This window comes from Brachyhypopomus gauderio, chromosome 5 (genome assembly GCF_052324685.1).
Source record: "Brachyhypopomus gauderio isolate BG-103 chromosome 5, BGAUD_0.2, whole genome shotgun sequence".
Lineage (NCBI taxonomy): Eukaryota > Metazoa > Chordata > Actinopteri > Gymnotiformes > Hypopomidae > Brachyhypopomus > Brachyhypopomus gauderio.
Genome location: NC_135215.1, coordinates 25,507,580 through 25,527,884, shown reverse-complemented (window position 1 = coordinate 25,527,884; position 20,305 = coordinate 25,507,580). Strand labels below are relative to the sequence as shown.

The 20,305-nt window shown below is 42.7% G+C and overlaps 1 protein-coding gene across 12 annotated transcripts in view; it reads right to left on the bottom strand.

The window, feature by feature from the left end:
- The window catches only part of nrcama (neuronal cell adhesion molecule a), a 50,689-nt gene that overhangs the window by 4,594 nt on the left and 25,790 nt on the right, over positions 1-20,305 (bottom strand). For 2 of the 12 annotated variants that reach the window (XM_077006712.1, XM_077006713.1), the window contains exons 3-31: positions 15,455-15,656; positions 14,814-14,831; positions 14,361-14,466; positions 13,871-14,064; positions 13,436-13,558; positions 13,045-13,215; positions 11,384-11,495; positions 11,097-11,281; positions 10,752-10,883; positions 10,498-10,641; positions 10,221-10,332; positions 9,223-9,386; positions 8,805-8,952; positions 8,421-8,545; positions 8,069-8,098; positions 7,620-7,721; positions 7,115-7,312; positions 6,644-6,714; positions 6,311-6,536; positions 6,080-6,195; positions 4,684-4,888; positions 4,395-4,517; positions 3,991-4,155; positions 3,399-3,434; positions 2,604-2,669; positions 2,195-2,317; positions 1,649-1,804; positions 915-1,046; positions 74-152 (exon numbers count right to left, since the gene is read on the bottom strand). In XM_077006712.1, coding sequence (XP_076862827.1) covers positions 74-152; positions 915-1,046; positions 1,649-1,804; positions 2,195-2,317; positions 2,604-2,669; positions 3,399-3,434; positions 3,991-4,155; positions 4,395-4,517; positions 4,684-4,888; positions 6,080-6,195; positions 6,311-6,536; positions 6,644-6,714; positions 7,115-7,312; positions 7,620-7,721; positions 8,069-8,098; positions 8,421-8,545; positions 8,805-8,952; positions 9,223-9,386; positions 10,221-10,332; positions 10,498-10,641; positions 10,752-10,883; positions 11,097-11,281; positions 11,384-11,495; positions 13,045-13,215; positions 13,436-13,558; positions 13,871-14,064; positions 14,361-14,466; positions 14,814-14,831; positions 15,455-15,548 — 3,656 coding nt within the window. In that variant the 5' untranslated portion in view covers positions 15,549-15,656. The remainder of the gene's footprint in view (positions 1-73; positions 153-914; positions 1,047-1,648; positions 1,805-2,194; positions 2,318-2,603; positions 2,670-3,398; positions 3,435-3,990; positions 4,156-4,394; positions 4,518-4,683; positions 4,889-6,079; positions 6,196-6,310; positions 6,537-6,643; positions 6,715-7,114; positions 7,313-7,619; positions 7,722-8,068; positions 8,099-8,420; positions 8,546-8,804; positions 8,953-9,222; positions 9,387-10,220; positions 10,333-10,497; positions 10,642-10,751; positions 10,884-11,096; positions 11,282-11,383; positions 11,496-13,044; positions 13,216-13,435; positions 13,559-13,870; positions 14,065-14,360; positions 14,467-14,813; positions 14,832-15,454; positions 15,657-20,305) is intronic. The other 10 variants (XM_077006716.1, XM_077006714.1, XM_077006718.1 and 7 more) reach the window with 10 other exon arrangements.

Here is a 20,305-nt window from a genome sequence, read left to right as displayed (position 1 = left end):
CTTTTTTCTAGACATAACGTGGGATTTAATGTTGGAAATTTGGGAATGTACTGGCTGTTTCTTGTTCATTCACCTGTACTCTCCAAATGTCCCATCATCCTCTTTCATAGGCTGTATCTCTGGGTCCTGGTGAGCCTCCTCCTTTTCTTTCACTGTGTGCCAAAGAGGTGAAAGTTATTTGTTGTGCATATTTACCTTATGTGGAACTGTTACAAAACGTGTTGGATAACACCAGGACATACAAGCATTTAGTTTTTACTGGTCATAGATTTCACAAAGCAGAATCCTGATTGTTTATGTATGTGGATCTGACACAAATAAGAATTGCGGGAGTTAATTCAGTACTGGGAATTTTGCTGTGTAGATTTTGTATTGTGAAATATTATGTTATACTTCGAGTTTGACATGGAGCAGTATCTTTAAAACATCTTGAAAAGTGGAGCAGTATCTTGAAGTATCTATTCTGCTGCAAATGTGTTTTTTTTCTTTTGCTTCTGGTGAAAGTTGCCAGAGTTGAATTTTTAATCTGAGTCTGTAGAGGAGACTACAGTAATCAACCCTGCTAACAGTTAATTCATACATTTTTTTAGAAGGATCTACTTACATCAACAGACACTATATGTATCAGCAGGTACCTTGTTATTTCTTCTACCCGAACACACAGAAAAACACATGATAACACACATGCAGACACACGCACATAATAACACACAGATACACACACAATAACATACAGACTAACGTACAATAACACACACACACACACACAGACACACACACACAATAAGACACAGACACACAATAACACATACACAGATGCAAAGACACACAATAACACATACACAGATGCAAAGACACAATAACACACACAGAAACACACAATAACACACACAAAGACACACATTCTCTCTCACCTGGGTATTTGCCACCTTTGTTTCTCTTGATGAAGCAGACGATGAGAAGGATGAGGATCAGCAGAGCGATGGCACACATTAGTCCAATGAACCAACCTTGTGTGGCTATATCGACCTGTCTGCTGGTCATAGCTGCACACATGCATACACACACACACACACACACACACACACACACACACACACACACACACACACACACACACACACACACACACACACACACACACACACACACAAGTCAACCAAGAAGTAATAATAACCTCTGTAACTTCCTTCTGAACTTATAAATCACATGTACACAACAGTAAACAGGAGCTGAAGCGTGTACAGTTCCATTATATATCCGCATGGTGGTGTTTGTGCAAATACTGTAAACAATACCTGCAACAAGAAATTATTTACCAGTGAGCAACATGAACATGAAATCACAAACAAGGAAAGCGAACTGAAAAGGAAAGTCACAAAATTCACATGCTGCGAGATGGATGGGTTATCGATATCAACATCTATAGTTCAGCAAATGGTCACAAAAATTATGCAGATGAAAGAATTGATCAAATAAATACAAAAGCATGCCATGTCTCTCCTTTCCATCTGATCAACTGTGACCTTTCACATCCTTCAAAGTCACGTTCTACCCTAGAGCAGGACTGCATTGGTGGAGTCATGACCCCACCCTCCAACCCCCCATCCAGGGTGGCATGCTCTCCGAGCTGGTACTGCTCCCTCACCTGGAACCGCAATTAGCAGCTCATCTGTGCTGTGGACGGTCACATGGGCGTGGTCTTTGGCCACCACACGCACCCTATAGGTCACGCCCGCCTTTAGCCCCTTTAACCGATACGTCTGGGAGCCGTTTACAAACTCCCTCTTCCAGGCCTCTTTACCTGAGGAGAGGCGCGGGGGAGGGGACGGTGATTCGGATTGTGCAACAACGAGAAACATGGTGTCAAATCCCACACGTATATCCGAGGTAATATGAACCAATTATATTTTGTAAAAGTTGAGACTGGTTTTAAGAGGTTCATGACACTAATAAGCTATCATACACAGAGTGATGCTAGATATGTATTCATTGCTAATTTTACTTTTTATTGAGAGGCATCGAATTCATAAATGCATACTACAAGAAGTGGTAACATGACTGTAGAAACAATTCTGTCTTTGTGGTAACAATTATGTCCTTCCAAGACTGCAAGTAGCTCTGAAATGCCTGACAGCAGTTTAGCATAACTAGCACGTCTGCTAATCTCAGGATACGAGGAGGAAGAGCTTACTGTTGTCTGACACATATTCCACAAACACATTCTTTTCCGTCCCAGAATATTCCCAATTTAAGATGGCATGGTCCTCTTCCAGAGAAAAGTTCACACTCCCGAACACTGGACCTACCGGACGTGCTGCCCACAACAAACACACACACACGTCATGCCGACGGTTACTGTGGCGCGACCAAGCAGTATAAACTGTGATCTAAAACATGACAAGCTATCCAAAATCTTCACCAGACATTTTTGCACAAGATGATATAGAGACATTTCCATGTGGTCCTTTGTACACAGATAATTATTCTGAATCGTTTTCAATAAAAATCAAATCCGTGCCTGTAAAAGGAATGCTATTTCAGACTCACACACACACACACAAGAGAAAAGAGGGTAAAGGATAGAGGTGGGTGTTTTGTACCCTTGTAAAATGGTGGCTGCACAGACTGAGAGACAGGGGAGACTGGATGAGAAGGGGGTTCAGTGCCTGGAAGAACATGAAGAAGAGCAAGACATACAACATCACACGCTTCCAAGATCACCAACATCACACAAGAAGAGTAGGGCACAGAGAGACCCCATCAGACAAAGAGTACAACTATTAGGGTTGTCAAGTTTGTTAGGTACACATACCACCAATCTGCATCTTTAGACTCCCAATCCTTTTTCGGCCAGTTCTATATTATTCCATATAATCTGAGCTTTAGACAAAATCAGGCCACTCATGAAAGAGACCAAGACAGAATGGAACAACAGGGTCCAGGATTCCTAGACAGTAAGGCAACAGCCTTATAGTACAATAGTAGTGCACTTACAAGTGGACTTATGGTTCATTGTAAAATGGATTAAGTAGTGATATAGTAGGTGTACCAATTAAAGTTATCACTCAGGCTAATTCAAAACATTACACATGCAGAATCATGCGTTTCAGTAGTGTAGATGAAGAGGAAAAGCAGGAGGAAGAAACAAGATCTACTGGATCATCCAGTAGGGCCAATGAACAAACAAAACTACATCTTAAATCTGGATCCTACGTCTGCTCATCAAAAGAGGTTTAGAGCAGGACCCTAATGAAAGCAGAGAGATGGAAGTTTGGCCCTGACAGTGATAGTCCTCCATGCCTAGTATGGAGCAGATCTGTGGCAAGCATCTGGACTTTTCATGCACATGAGGCTACATGCACCCCGGCGACATGCATGCCGGGGTCAGGAGTTACCTTTACCCGCCTCTATTGCGGGCTGCCGTATCAGTGCTTCACAAGGCCAATGGAGAGGGAGAAAGATACACAGAGCAGCCGTGAGCAACGGGTTAAGGACCACACCACACAGGGGATCCAGCTAACCCCGTGTTCACACTGGTAATACTAGCAGAAGGAGATCTGAACGAGTACAGTAGTCCCCAGAAGGCTGGTCTGAGGTAAGACAGTAAATCAGTGGAGCTCAATACTGAAGCATGCTAGAGTACAATCCAGTAGCATACAGATGGACTGGTGGATGCTATTTAATACTGCACATCCTAAAAAAGAAAATCTGCAGGGGAAAGCCAATCATGGTTTGTTAAAAATCAGCAATACCGAAGTGCTTCATAATATCTGTATGTTTCAGTGAGGGCAGTTTCAGTGTTGTGCCACAAAATGGCTTTTAAAACTCCATTTGCCAAAACCTGGCCTGTTAGTTAAAAAATTATCATCCTGCATCAATGTGTAATAAATCTAAAGGTGATTTGCAGTATATCTTAAGGTCAAACAGTTCCTTTTCGATCAAAGTAGAAGTCATTCAGGAGAGCTTCGTGTCTCCGCTGAGGCTCACCTTCATCCATGATTGTGATCGCCGTGGTGATAGCGGGCCCTGCGCCCTTGATTGTCATGGCGTTAAAGTAGAACATGTAACGTGTGCTGTACTTGAGGTTCTCAAGAGTGACGCTAGTCTCATTGGCCAGGAAAGTCAACTCTTTAAGCTCCTCCGTGTTATTAACTAGGGAGGAAAGGGAGACAAAAGACCATGAAGGAGCATGGGAAAGAGACAGTGTGTAGGGTTCAACATTTGTCGATAGGATGGCCATTGTGCCCTCTGCAACAGCCATTCAAATAAAAACCAAATACCTAAAGTTTGAAAATGAAAGTTAATACTTCAACCAGCTAATGAGTCCCTCAACAGCATTGTTTTAAGCAGAAATTTGATTTCAAGGTGTTTGGCCTCCATTTCTTATTTACCAGGCTGGTATCTAAGCATGTAGCCAGTGAGGCGACCATTGTCATCCACAGGAGGACCCCACTCCACCGTCAACGAGTCCAGATATGAGTTTGTGATTCTGATGAAGGCAGGAGGTCCAGGAACTTTCAAAAATACAAAAGAAAATGGAAAAAAGTGAAAAAAACTGTCCTCTTGCTCAAGAAGAACATACCAAGAAAAAGTTGCTTCAGAATTGCTGGTGCTGATAGAGATTTGGAGTTAGCAAACCATAGCAAACCATAGCGTTTGACTTAGCAAACCATACCCTACCTCCCTCTGGAGTCTCAAAATGCTGGCCAGCGCTGGGTGGCCCATCACCCTTGCTGTTGAAGGCCAGGACACTGATGACGTATTGGCTGTAAGGATGCAGATCAGGGAGGTGACCTTCTGTCTCATTCCCGCTGAGAATCAGCACCCGCGGATCTTCAGGCTGGGAGTCCTCCCTCAGCAGGCTCCTCTCCTTCCAATATCTCACCTACCACACATCAATCACACCATATAGTCATGAATGTGCAAAACCTAGTCTGACTCAACCCTAAAATGAATGGATGGATCGATGAGTATTCTGTATCTGTCAGGAGTTATATATACCAAAACTGGTTAATACAATTTAACAAGTCAGTAAGCGATTGGCTAAGGCAGCATTATGGTAGCCAATCAGAGCCAGTGTTTTTACACACCCGCCGAAGCACACCAGTGACACACGACACAAACGGAGAAGAGGCAGAAATGGCGAGTCAGGAGCAAGCTGAAGAACAATTAGCATTTTCAAGGTGGCAATATAAACATTATTTAAGAAAATACTTGAAGTTCCTGAATGTCCAGACTGGGTATTTGATTTATTTAATTAAGAATAGAGGTTTTATTGTTAAGTTTACTTCTGTTGTGAACAAACTAGTTGTCTCAGTTTGAGAGAATTTTATTTAATTTGATAGATGTAAATGCACTTTATATATAGTAGTGTAACTATTTACTTTTGCTTTTTTACTTTTTTTTTTTTTTTTACAAAGATTTTTTTACAAAGCATTTTAAATGATTTTATCTTGCATTGGTCTGTTGATGTGCAATAAATATCTAAAGTTAAACACCTTTCTGATCTACTCATTTCAACTGACTGTGAAAACTGCTTTTTCAAAAAATCCTTATTCATTGGCATATAACTTTTTTTAAACTGTAATGCAAATAGTTACTTTCCCTGGTAACGAGTTACTTTTATTATAGAGTAATTCAGTTACTAACTCAGTTACTTTTTTGAACAAGTAGTGAGTAACTATAACTAATTACTTTTTTAAAGTAATGTTCCCAACACTGTTGATCAGTACAAAAACAATTAATATATTTTGCCATTTATCTAACAGATCATTTTAACAGTTAGAGATTTTTAGCACTCTGATTTCATCAATGGTAAATTTTTCTAACCAAAGTTATGTGTTAAATTCCAAAGCAAAATTCTGTGTCACATCCACAAGAATCCTTCAAAATTCTACAGTGTATTTGCTTTTAGAGAATTGGATTCACTGAGAATTTTCACTACACTAGGGATGTAGGGATTTTCTCCAGGTGTAACTTGGGCTAAAGGTGTTCAGGGACCCAGCAACAGTGGCATTGATTGGGTTCTGGGTTTTGATGGCAAGCAATGGTTGTTCTTGTGTATGTCTAAGCATACCTTGTATCCCAGCATTCTGCCTCTGACTGCAGAGGATGGAATGGGCTTCCAGTGGACCTCAGCCAGCGTGCTGTTCTGCACCACCATCTGCACGCTCTCCGGAGGCACCATGGGTCCTACAAAATCCAGAAGGAGCATTGCATGGTCTCTCCTGTAAGGAATCGAATATTCTTTATAGTTACTTTGATGTCGAAACCTAAGATTGCTGAAAACTTGCAGTGGCAGACTCACGGTCCTCTCCTGAGTATCCAAGCACCACCTCTGGTTTGGGGCCAGGCCCATAGTTGTTCTCAGCCTGCACAGTCACCTCATATGGGACGAACGTGGGTGTGTCCGACACTATATATTCGGAGACGTTTGCCACGGTGACTGACATCCAGTCTCCACCTACATCCTGCCGTCTCCAGCTCACTTTATACTGAAGCCCAGGGCCGTTGGACTGAAGTCCTGTTAGCTCCTGATCATCAATTTACATATTGAATATTCAAAGAAACACATCTAAAATGGCATAATGCAGTTGTGATTTCAGTGTGTTTTAATATAATGTGTTTGGAACCATTTTACCTGCCAGGAGATCACCATATTATCAGGCTCAGTTCCAGCCACCTCAACATTTGATGGATTTTCATCAGGCTCTGAAAAAACACATCAAAAGCAGAAATGCTTCTGAAACAATATTGCTTTTCTAAAGCATTTTAGTGACTTGGACAATTAAAACATTTTATTTTTCATTTACATCCTAAAGTTGTAACTGCATGGACTTGCTTTTATATCACATGCATGTGATCACACGCATGTGATCCAAAACTTTAATACACTACAATATATAAAATACAGTAGCATTTTACTTACAATATTTTTGACCAAGTCATGCTGCATTTATATGTTCCCATGAGTTTATCTGCCATGATTCTAAAAAATTTACAATTGCCCTCAAACATACAGCTATCTTAAGCTTAAAAAAACCTATAACAAGCATGCACAGCACAGGGCATTTATGCAGGGCGTTTGCACACAGCTCCAGGGGCCACTCACGTGCAGGGTTGGTGCGGTACTGGCTGGATGGAAGGCTGGGCTCGCTCAGGCCTACGTCATTGAGCGCCAGCACCCTGAAGGAGTAGTACACGTACGGGGAGAGGTCCAGCAGCACCGTGGTGCTTGTACCTTCCACCTCCGTCAAGTTGTTCCACATCCCTGGCTCATGGAGTGAATCCTCGTACTGGATCAGGAACACTGTGGGAACAACACACTCGGCGTGGTGAAAAGGGTCATTTTTGAGTCATTTCCTTTTGTTGGTTTCACTACTTCTTTGTATTTGTGTCAACTGCTTTAAAAAAAATCTGTTATGTTATCTGTTATGTGTATGACACAATGCTTCTTTGACTTTTTTGTTGCAGGAATTGAGTTTTTGGTGTATGTCACTTTTCAATGTTTGGTGGTGAAAATATTTTAAAGAACTTAAATAAATAAAAATGTAAAGATATTTGAATATAGAGACATTCAAAATGCCTTTTTGATTTCAGTGGTTTGTTGCGCCCACCCTGAATGGGACTGTTGTGTTCATCTCCAGGGATCCAGGTGAGCTGCACACTCCGCTCTCGCTGGTCGGTCAGCTCCAGGTCTATGGGTGGGTCTGGTCGCTCTAGAAGATCATGCACACCAATCATTTCACAGTACATGACAAATCCAATCTAGCGATCACATGCTTCACAACAAAACTTACACACATGCGAGTTTGAATACCAAAAAAAGTAGTGTCCCAGAAATGACCTACCAATGACTTCAGACATAAATAATGGTAAACAATAAACTCAATGAATTCTGAATGTCCACAAAATCGACTGAATGTCCACATAATTGTTGTCATTTAGCTTATGACACACCGTAGCATGAGAGTAACACACAGAGTATAAAAGGTAGGGGGAACTTAAAAAAAAGGTGTCAGGAATGGGCTTGGGAATTGGAGGGTGCTAAGATCCCATGATTTACCGTAGACTACAGGTGGAGTTGGTGTGGCTTCTGCCAGCGAGAGGCAAGAGTAGGGGAGAGGTTCATTATTAGTGGTACAGTCCAAAATGGAACCCCGTCAATCAGCTAACTGCATAGGAACACTGCCCTGCCCTGAGCTACATGTACGTTTGACCAACAGATGAAACATCAACAGTTTTAAACCTAATCTAGCACTTTTAAAACGTAATGTAATAATCTGAAACCACATTTCAACATTGACACATCTGACAAAACTTGACTACTATATCTAGAAATCTAACTACTAGGCTATCTAAGGTAAACTGTAGAAACCACCTTGTTTTCTACAAAGGACTGAAGGAGGACAGCTTACCGACTACTGTCAGCATGGCACTGGCTGAGTCCTGATCCAGGGTGGTGTTCATAATGCACGTGTAGGTGCCTTCATCCTGCTCCATCACATTATTTATGGTCAGACTGTCAGAATCCACCACAAACCTATAGAGACCCCAAAACACCACCATCAGAACTGTGAATCTAATATTTACTGTATGCTTCCATCCTATCTCTGTTTAGGAAATCAATCAAAACCACTAAGATTCAAATGTAGTGTCCATGTTCAATGTCGAAAGCACAGCTCTAAGAAGATAACTAAAATAGCTAAATCCTACTCTCTATTATAAAGACCTCCATAATACCACTCTGGTCTGCATGTGATCATTTGACCACTAGTCCAGCAGGAGACCCTTGACCTTACCGATCATCATCGGGCAGCTCTCCTTTGTCTTTGAGCCAGATCATGACCAGGATCAATGTTGGGTCATGCGTCACCTTACACTCAAACACAGCCTTCGCTCCTCTCTGCACCACCTTGTACTCTGGCTGTTGGAGGATTCGTGTGGGCTCTGAGAACAAGGCAAAACCTGTCATGACACTTCGGGAATCTTCGCTTACTTTGTCAACGCTTCGCCGATTCTTCTCTTCTCCCTCTTTCACGCAAACTTGTTCATTTCAGTATTTTTACGTATTTGCTTCACCTTCTGATATAACATCCAGTACAAACAGATTTGTATAACAATTCAAAGTACTTCATACAAATGAGTCTCATGCTTGGATGGTGTGCTAAAATTAGTTCATCACAAGCAAGCGCATCATAAACGACATGGGATTCCTACCTTTCACTTCCAGGTAGACATGGTTTTCCTTGCTACCCTGGTTATTTGTAGCCACACATGTGTATTTCCCACTGTGTTTTGGCTGTGCTGCAGTGATCTGTAAAGTACCATTCTCATGCACCAGATACATTTCCCCATCCAATAAAGTCTGGCCATCTTTGAACCTACAGAAAACCAGTCAATGAAAAAAATCAGGGTAACAACGAGACAAGACAAGGGCCTAGTCATTAGGTGTATCTCAATTCAGGGGCTGCAGCCCACGAAGTGCGCATTTGTAGGCCGGTTACGTCACTGCGCCGCGACGAGGCTGTCCCAATTCGTGGGCTCCTTCTTATGCGGCCGACGAATGTAGCCTTCAAAACCCCGAAAACGAAGGATGCATCTGAGTATCCTTCGCATCCCATGATACTCCAGGATTAATTGCTCTATGAACAATAAACAGGCGGAGTCTAGTGTTCGGGCCGAAGAATTTGTTTTTAAATGTCGGTATTTTTTAAATATGGACATTTATACTGCAATGAGATGCTAAATAACATGCCAGTTATTAATGATATTGCAGGTAAACCTGTGCTTTGAGTATTTACTAAAGAGTAACGTTTATAAAAATACATTGAATTTTGTTATGAAGTTATACTTCCCGCCAAACATGTGAATACATGTTCAATGCATTTTCTTTTAGGCATTTGTGGGTGATGTGATATTTGTCGGACAGTGCGCTAACACGTATGTAATGGGGCAGAGCGTGGTCACGCAAACATACGTCTTGCGAAGACTAGACTGTCTCATTTAACAGCCGTGAGATACAGCCTACCCGGCCTTTGAAGTGTGTGGCCACCGTGGGCTGCGGTCTACGCGGTCTATGTAGGCTGCAGCCCCTGAATTGAGATGCAGCCATTTAATGACAAAGAAAGAAGCTGCTGTGAGCATTCTCTACTGTAGTATTCAAGACACACAGTTAAAGTTGGACTTCAATACAGACACTGTTGATGCTGACATACCAAGAAATCTTGGGTAGTGGAGACCCAAAAGAGGCACAGTCCAACATGGCTGGCCTGTTGCTGATGACCTGGTAGACGTAGTTTGGTGGTGTCAGCAGCCTCGGAGGCTCAGCTGAAAGAACAATGAAGGAAAGTTCTAATAGAAACTGCTTCCTAACCCTTCCTGAAACCATGTATAAGCAATGGTTGATGTTTCTACTGATATCAGAAGTTTTGTTCTGACTCATTTTCCAGTCAACTCCTACCTGACAGACAAGAACAGACACGCGTAACTCACCGAGAACACTGACAAAGGCATTGGCCAGCAGGTAGCCAAACTCATTGGAAGCATTGCACTGGTATACTGCACTGGATCCAGTCTGCACGTTGCTGAGGATGACCATGTTGTCCTCTATTTTCCGACGGGGATCATTGGGTGAGTCTACAGAGGGAACCAACACTACATAAACAAATCCATTCTGTCTCAGATCCTTCATCTCACCATGCTGTCCATGTGAGTAGAGATGAGATCTCAGATCGAGGGACACTCACTCTCAATGGAGTTACCATTGATGGACCAGGTGATGGTGGGTTTGGGGCTGCCCCCTGCCAGACACGTGAGCATGCCTGACTCTTCAGGGGCCAGGATGAGGTTCCGCGGAGCACTGATCCAAAAGGGAGCCGCTGTTTGGGAATGGGATCAGAGTCAGTAAATTACCATATATAGTTTACATTGCCATTGTAGAGTACTGTCAGCACTGCACAGGGTCACCAGAGCCTTCTGTAAATGTAATCAAATGCATTGCCTACATTTATATTTTAATATTTTTTTCTTTATAGTTAGTGTTGCTAAGTTAAGACATTTGGATATTTATCGATGTGAAAGTCAGTCCAGACCTTTGACCACCACTGTGATGATGTGGTAAGCACTGCCCAGGTGGTTGCTGGCCATGCAGCGGTACTCTCCACCATCCGCCTCAGTCACCTCACTGATCCTCAGACTCTTCTGGAAGTTCAAAAAGGACAAGCGGCTTCTGGGTAGTTCACCGCTCTCCTTGTCCCAGGAGATTTCTGGCGTCGGACTGAGATAGCAAAGACGTGATTAGATAAGCAAACAGGACGATGAGCGGAATACCTCACTGATTCAGTTTTCCAGTGGCATGGTTCGGCACACTGGTACTCACAGCCCATCGGCAATACACTCCAGCTCCAGAGTCTCTCCCCGTAGTATCTGGGTGGTGCTGTTCATCCCTGACGGATACATAAAGGAGGGGGCGCGCTCCCCGGCTGGCCGATCTGAAACACGGAGCAGCCATAGTCAGATGCGCATCATACAGGGATTAGCCATGGTCAGAACGAGTGGCCAGTCAAGAAGTGGTTAAGACTGGTACACCAGCATGGGAAACAAGTAAGAACTTGTGCTATAATGCAAAGATTCATTGCTACAATACTGGTGTACAACTGAAGGACTCCCTACTGGCCCTTAAGGTGGCGGAGGGTCTGTACAGTGTGAATGACCACTGGTAAACAACACTGCTCTGTTTCTTCAGGTTTTCCCTCACTGTACTAAAGACATAAATTAAATTAAATTATGACCATCACCTTACGTGTACAAAGTGAACCTCTCCTGGCATAGCAAAGACTGCTGATTGGATGACAAGATCCTTCGGTTGTGTCTTTTTAAATTAGATTTAAAAAGAGAATTGAAGGATCAAGAGAAAGAAATCATGCTAAATAGGAAAGGCCAACCAGAATAATACCACCTTTCTTATTTGACCACTTGCTTCAGTGGTTGTACTAGGTACACTGTGTGTAAAGACACAGACAAGCTTAGTGATTAGTTTTTTTTTTGTACATTAACTCTGTCTGATGAAAAAGGGCCAGCTACTGCCATCACACAGACATTGGTGGTTATGCAATGAATTATTGTTCATTGTTTAGAAACACTTTAAACATCTTTGGATACCCAGATTAAAATATACCTTTAATGTCAGCACCAGCCTCTTTTTCATCATTTAGTTTTCATACATTTGATGTAAAAGATGGATGACAGAAGGGTTGGCGTGGTATTAATGCCAAGTGGATGAAAAGTCAAGTGTGGAATATTGGAAGTTGAGACATTTGAGGTGCTGGTAGAATGGGTGTGTGTGTTATGCTACTGGTTAGTTGGAACTACAGGGGTAGGTAGGGTTCACTTGGACAAGGTCTACTCAAACTCACCACCCAAAATATCAGTGTCATTCAAATAAGATGCCAAGACTGTTTCATTCATTGTATAAACTGGAATACAACAAAAAGTCAAACATGCAGTGCTACAAGAACATAACACTCTCTGTTGATCAAAGAAAAATGAGAGATACTTATATAATGACTTAAAAGTCAACAAAAGGAGTGACATTAGAGCAATCAGCAGACACATATCAGGAGTGACTGTTTTCATCACTATTACAGTATAATTACAGCATATGTGCTCCCCTGTGAAGCAAACCCATGATCTTGTACTATCATCTCTACCAGGCAAGCTTCAGCTTCACAAAGGAGATAATGACTTCTGGTGGAAATTAAATCCTGATATTGTAACATGACGCTGGTAAGTTTGGCATGAAGTTGTGGTGCTCACAACCACAGTGAACCACAACACGGAATTTCACACAGAATTTCAGATCAGAATGCAAATTTATCACCATATCCTTCAAAATAAATGTTCATCTAGGAACCCAGTGAGCCAGACTCCCTGCTGGTGCTTTTTATCCCTGAAGAAACCTAGACTGGCTGAGTGACTGCTAGAAAGAGACTGAAGGGTGGAGGCTGGTGGAGGCAGGGCCAGGAGAGAGGAGGGCCTCACCATCCAGCACGGTGACCGTGATAGGCTGCTTCTGCTGGATGGTCTGCGTGTGGGGGAAGCGGGCGTAGCAGATGTAGTCGCTCCTGGTGTCCTCTATCAGCACGTTGGAGAAGTACAGGTCTCCGTTCAGTGCCTGAGACACGCGGCTGTTTTGGGGTAGCCTCTGGAAGTCTAGCCAAGGGAGAAGACATGGACAATGTTTAAACAACTACTTACTGTTGTTGTTGTTGTTATCATTAGCATTGGTATTATTATCATTATGTACTTCATTAATATCATTCAAGCACTGGTTCTACTTTAAGAACAGTGATATTGTGGTTGAGTGACAGAAGTAATCATTCAAATTACCTCATGTTGTTAATTATAATTTAAGTTTCGTTGAGGAACTCACTGTTGTCCATCCAGAAAATGATGGGTGGGGGTAGTCCAGCTGGGGGTCTGCAGTGCAGAACCAGAGACACGCCCACCTGTACTGTAATTGGCTCATTTCTCTCCTTTGACCACAAGGGGGACTCTGTGAGACATAAGTGTAAAACAATCTAAACCATGGGGCTTGCTTTCTCTCTCTCTCTCTCTCTCTCTCTCTCTCTCTCTCTCTCTCTCTCTCTCACACACACACACACACACACACACACTGAGTGAAATTGTACAACGTTCTGGCAGGTTACATTTTCATTTTCTATATTTAGCAAACCTGTAGTCCACACATGAGGAATTCTCATCTCCATAGCCAGCGCTGACATAGATGAGTGGACGATTCGGTTTATTTGTGTGGATGCAGGTGACTAGCTATGTGGTGACACTGTGAGAGAGGAGGGGCTCATACTAGACTGCCGTATGACGATGTCGTTGGACACGGCAGTGCCGTGCTGGTTGCGCGCCGTGCACTGGTACACGCCCTCATACACTTCAGCCTTCTCCCCGCTGGTGTCAATAATCAGTGTGCCCGAGTTCGGCTTCGTGATCACCTTTGGATCTTTGTCCACATCGAAATGTGTACCATTGCGCGTCCATGAGAAGCTGTGTGACAAGAGCAGTGAAGAGTCAGAAACCTCTGACAACCAACCGGACAGGCATCTCTGACCAATCAGACCAACCGGATAAGAACCTCTGACCAATCTGACCAACCGTACAATAATCTCTGACCAACCAGACATCCACTTCCCCAGCTGAGAAGGAGCTGTGTTGTAGGTGTTGATTGAGAGCACCCAGCAGCACGCTCAGGGTTCAAATGATGACAGAAAGGTGGTGTGTGATGGTATGTGTCAAGCAGTGCCAATGGCAACTGTAACCATGGAGATTCAACTGACACCCACCTGGGATGTGGCTTCCCCTTCGCTTCACAGTGGATGACAATGTTTTCCCGTGGGTCAATGATGTAATCCTTTGGGGACTGGTGGGTTATAGTGGGAGGTTGTTGCACTGAAGGGGAAAGTGAAGTGTTATCATAGACACACATACACATACACATACACTACAGCACAAAACAGCAAAATCCACAGCATGCGTCTTCTTTCAGGCCCATTTGACTAAAGGAAAACTAGAGGGAAAACATAAAGTAAGGTGATACAACATACTTAAAAAAAATGTTAACTTCTAAAAGAAATGTTTTCCGTTTGGTTTGCTGTTGTCCATAGGCAGTTATTTATTATGCAAATAAAAACATGAAAATGTGAGCAGCATGCAAATTCACAACCACTGCAATCCAGTCAAGTGAAGGAATTCCACAGCAACCATCCCACTATCCCACCGAAAGGGCCCCAACTTACATCCCTCCAAGAACTTAGCTTTAGGTCCAAATGAGTCAGCAAATAGGTGAGCAGAGAGTAAGACAGCTGAGTGTTAGACACAAGGAAAGAAAAGACTGCAGTTCCCAAGACATTATACACCTGCTTAAGACGTTTCTAGTTTGTAAAAAAGGTGCACATTGTAGTCTTCATATAATTATTTCTCAAGCCCTATACTCCAAATAAATGTCATATTATAGAATTATTTCTATTCAATTCTACTATATGGATAAGGTTATTGCTTTCATTTGGATTTAATTTAATGGACAGAGAGAGAGAGAGAGTGAGAGAGAGAGAGAGAGAGAGAGAGTGAGGGAGAGAGCAGGAGCAAGAGAACAATGCACAAGTCCTTTAGCTTAAGTGGTACTGATGCTGAATAAACCAGGTGGCTCAGGTTACGTAACACTGTCCTGATGGACAAAAGCAGTAATAAGCCTGCTTTTTTTGCCAGTAAAATAACCATTTTGAAGTTGTACTGTAGAGGCCTCTGACTGAAGTGCATAGCTCAACTCATTACATTAACAGAAAATCAGAATATATTGTTATCGTGCATAATCTAATTTAATAACACTGATCGAAAAGACCACAAATATATTTACAGCCACTGAAGACATAATACTTACAGTCCAGAGGCACTTCTAAGGCAGTGGTCAGGTGACCCAGCAGCAGCACCATCACCGCTCCTCCACAGAGTGTGTATTTCCTCTTCCTGTTCATGGCAAGGCGTGTCACAGGGAAATCCTTCCCCTCTGGGTCAAAGCAACGTGCCCCCTGGTCTGCACACTCAAAGCTGGCGTTCAGACATACAGGACATCCACAAAAAGGCTGAAGAGGATGAGAGAGAGAGAGAGAGAGAGAGAGGTTAAATAATAGATAAATAAAAATAATAGATATACACAGAGCCGGAGTGGCTAATCGGGAGATTCGGGAGGATTCCTGATGGGCCGGCTCATGTCAATCTTTAGTTTGGGCTGGTTGGGAGGGGAAAATAATTTTGGGCCGGATTTGGGCATGAAGCTCCTGGGCTGAAAAGGGGGCCCACTCCGACCCTGGATATACATATCTTATTAGTTATGTGGTAGATAACAAAAAGTATACACTACAGGATACTGTATAAAAGTACACTATAGACTACTGTATAAAAGTATGCACTACAGACTATTGTTGTCAAACTAAACTGTAATTGATTATTTAGGTCCATCATACTAATCCTATGTTTAGCCTTGATGTTATCTAGCCACTTATAAGTCAGAAATAAACTCAAGATAAAGCTCTTAGGTTTGTGATGGCTAAGCTAAAACAGGTTATATTACAAGCCTGACTCCTGGTGCTCATTTGTATTTTCCACAAACAACAGCTGCATGGTCTATAGATCTTTCATAATAATAATTTTAGTGCTACAGTGCTACAATCATCTTACAAATATTAGAAAAATTGTCATAATTTTGAGGCCATGCTCAAGGCCACTGTAAAATATTTTTTTAGCTGCTACAATCTGGCACAAGTTTCCATAATACCTGATGTTTTTCACATTGATAAACAAGTAAGGGAATTATGAACTGAATTAAATGATGTACAAGTACCATAATATATTTATATATTATAAAGGCAGTCATGACCTGGTGGTAGGGAACGGGTCTTGTGACCGGAGGGTTGTGGGTTCGATTCCCAGACCTGAGGTCATGACTGAGGTGCCCTTGAGCAAGGCCCTTAACCCTCAATTGCTCACTTGTATAAAAATGAGATAAAAATGTAAGTCGCTCTGGATAAGGGCGTCTGCCAAATGCCGTAAATGTAAATGCACCTAACCCCAACTGCTCCCCAGGCTAGGGCTAGGTCTGCCCACCGCTCTGGGCACGTGTGCACCACAGCCTCCTAGTAAAGCCCCCACTGGTGTTTGTGTGTGTTAACTGCACAGATGGGTAAAAAGTGGAGGACAAATTTTGATTGCGGTGTACAAAATCACAATTGACAAAATATGGCATATTTTACATCAAACAACTTTGAGGTTACTGTTTTGATCAATACGTTTAACAAAACCACTGTAACATAAAAACACTCTATGAACAGTACCTCAGTAATCGTTTATATTACATATTTGTCTTGTATTGTTTATGTTGTTGCTGATATGGTATCTGCTATTGACCAGAGGAGGATGGGTCCTCCCTTTGAGTCTTGGTTCCTCTCAAGGTTTCTTACTTATGCTCTAAGAGACACTGACATTGCCAGTGTCACCTTTTGGCTTGCTCACTGTGGGCTTGGACTCAGACATCTGTAAAGCTGCTTTGTGACAACGGCTGTTAATAGCACTCTATAAATACATTTATTTTACTTTGACTTTAGCCTGGCTGCTGGCTAATAAACTGTGAAGTTTCCTACACTTACACTTTGGCAAAGGCAACATTTTGTGACTTAAACAGTCACGCTGCTTATGGTGCAGCTGATTTGATTTGGTACCCTAGAGAGAGAGTGAGAGAGAGAGAGAGAGAGAGAGAGAGAGAAAGAGAGAGAGAGAGAGTGGGAGAGAGACAGAGATAATGCACTCAGCCAGGGTGCTGTTGTGATGTCACCATGCTTGGTGCTGGCATATGGATCACACACTGAGAGTCCAAATTAAGCAGGGGCTATTCTGCTGCAATGAGGAAAACAACACCGTTATACATACCAAAAATCCCTTAATTCATCAGTTTGGTTTCAATAATTCAGAGATTAACCCTGCCTTATGGACAAAACCAGCATTTAAGCCTTTGGTTATATCTCTGCAGCACCAATGCAACCAGAAGGAATGAGAAATCATAAGCTATCGCCATGATGAGAATGATGCACAGCAGGTTTATCAGTGCTGAAATTCACGCGTCTGCTTTCTTTAAGGCATGATACTTTGCAGCATTTATTGCTTCCTTCTTAAGTGTGTGGGTGGTTGATGTGGAAAAGTAGCATGGAAAACCGGATATGGACCTTCAAAGGTGCAGCCTGCCAGTCCCCGGGAATGGCTCCGAGCAAGCAAGCTCCGATACTTAGGAAGCTGCGTCAGGTAAACATCCCTCACTTTGCATAATTCATGAGATCTGCAGCCTTCACCGATTTAGGCAGAGAGCCAGACAAAGCAGGAGAGAGAGGTCTTCAAACACATCTAGGACACAGAGCACACCAAGCTGGCCTTGAACTGAAGGTGGGGACCCGTCTTAGGTCAGCAAAGAAACATACAGCACAAAGGATACACTGCTGCTCACTTAACGGCCACACGGTCTAACTGTATTCTATGGGAAATCATTGGAAATCACTGAAAATTTCTGCTGAGCTTTGTGCAGTGTTTCATTTCTATAAAAAGGCGCTGCTTGGTGCAGGCATGGCTATAAGATTACTCATCAAACATGGCCACTAACAAACTGTAAAGGTTTTCATCTCAGGTGTTCTTGCTGAATATGCTGCATTCTGGGAAACTGCAGGTGTTCAGCTCGGAGAGCTCAGACGTAGTGCACCACCATGGTCTTTTCACCGTTAATCATGGAAGGCGAATGTGGCAACGGCGTCGTTAAAAATACCCGTATGATATCGTCCCAAGAGGGCCCAGCTGCAGGAAGGTCGGCTTTCGCCTGGAGCAGACACCACTTTTTGTTTTTTGAACCACACCACAAGACTTTTCATCTGCTAGTTCTTGTAGGACAAACCTTAACCCATTGTTGAAGGCAAAAAAGGAGGACACTGGCTTAAATGCAAACATTCGGTCACAAATCTCAATTGCTAGTTAGGCCCAAGAGAACTAATGACTTGGTGCTAGGTGGACCGCAGGGGAGATAATGGACTTGTCAACATGTGAAAGAGAATGGCAGGAGCCAACAGAGATGAAAAACACTGTATAATGTTAAGCAATAGCCCAGAGTTACATTAGCAAAATCCCACAGGAACGTCCAATAACATCATGAAGAAATTGATTTGGTCTCCAGGTCCAGCCATGTGAAAGGACCCGATTCATCCAAATGCAAGAACGAAGCATATTTTCAGGCAGATATTTTGCATCACAAGTCGATTAGTGGTGCAGATGTAAATTGTCAGATGTAAATTGTGTCGTTCTAACATACTTGCTTCGGCTTTACACATCATTAACTCAGTAATGACTAAGGAAAGGAGAGCCTTTATGCAGAACACACAAGAAGAGGCTCTTTTTAAACTATCACTACCTCAGCAACAACGGCAAATGTAAGATGAGTGACACCTAGAACGTCCTGCCTAACAATCTAACGACCTACCACTTCAGTGCTGGAAGAACAGAAACAACTGCTGCTTTAGACCATTGGAAAACCTTTGCATTGACATCTAGCTTTCTACTTACATGAGATTGTGCATATCTCCTGATTCTGCTTCACACTTTACAATGTCCAAGAAAGGAGAACATTCCTTTGTCCTTTCATGGAGCCACCTGAGATCAGCCAATAGAACAGCACCAATAGACACATTCATGTGAATGCACACACACATCCACACACACACACACACACACACACACACACACACACACACACACACACGCACATGCACACACGCACACACACACGTACAGACACACACACACACACACACACACACACACACACATCCACACACACACACACACATCCACACACACACACACACACACACACACACACACGCACATGCACACACACACACCTGGGGAAAGGTGTATGCCCTTCCTCAAAACTGCTCCACTTTTTTCTGCATAGACACAGACCTTGCTGACATTTCTAAGTTATTTATGGACTGTACATGTGCTGCAAGACAACGGCCATGGTAGGTTAGCTGACGACACACTTCACACTAGTTGACAGGCTAGAAAGGATTCCTCCACCTTCCCCCAACGTCTGCCCATCACAATAAAGAAGCTGTAAATATAGAAGCATCATCAGGTAGACTTAGTATGCACACACACACACACACACACACACACACACACACACACACATACACACACATACACACACAAGCACAATTACAATAACTCTTAGTCAGTTAATGACTAAGTGTTACGTAAGGACTGGATAAGATAACACACCAGTAATGAAAGTGGGATGTTTAACTCAAGCTGGCACTGCTCAGTGGTTTGAATGCCCAGGAAATGCCTTTGAATTGCTGGATTGGTTAGACAGCGCTGTACACACAGCAATATTTTAAAATAAGAATGCAGTTTTACTATGTTATGCCACAAAGTAATAAGACTCAGTTCTGTTTGACTGAATGACTGTACACTCCATTACATGATCTATAAAGTTCTACACAAATTGTTTAGTCACCTCCAGGAGGGCACAATCAATCACACACACAGCTGAAGGGGAAAGTGAGTGCACACACATAGGAAGCTGTGAGTCTGAGGTAGTGGTGTGGCTTAGCTAAGCCCCATCACCTCCTATCTCAGCTCCCACCAATCAGCATGCAGGGTAAATCACCCCCTCACCACCTGACCTTGCTTCATCTAG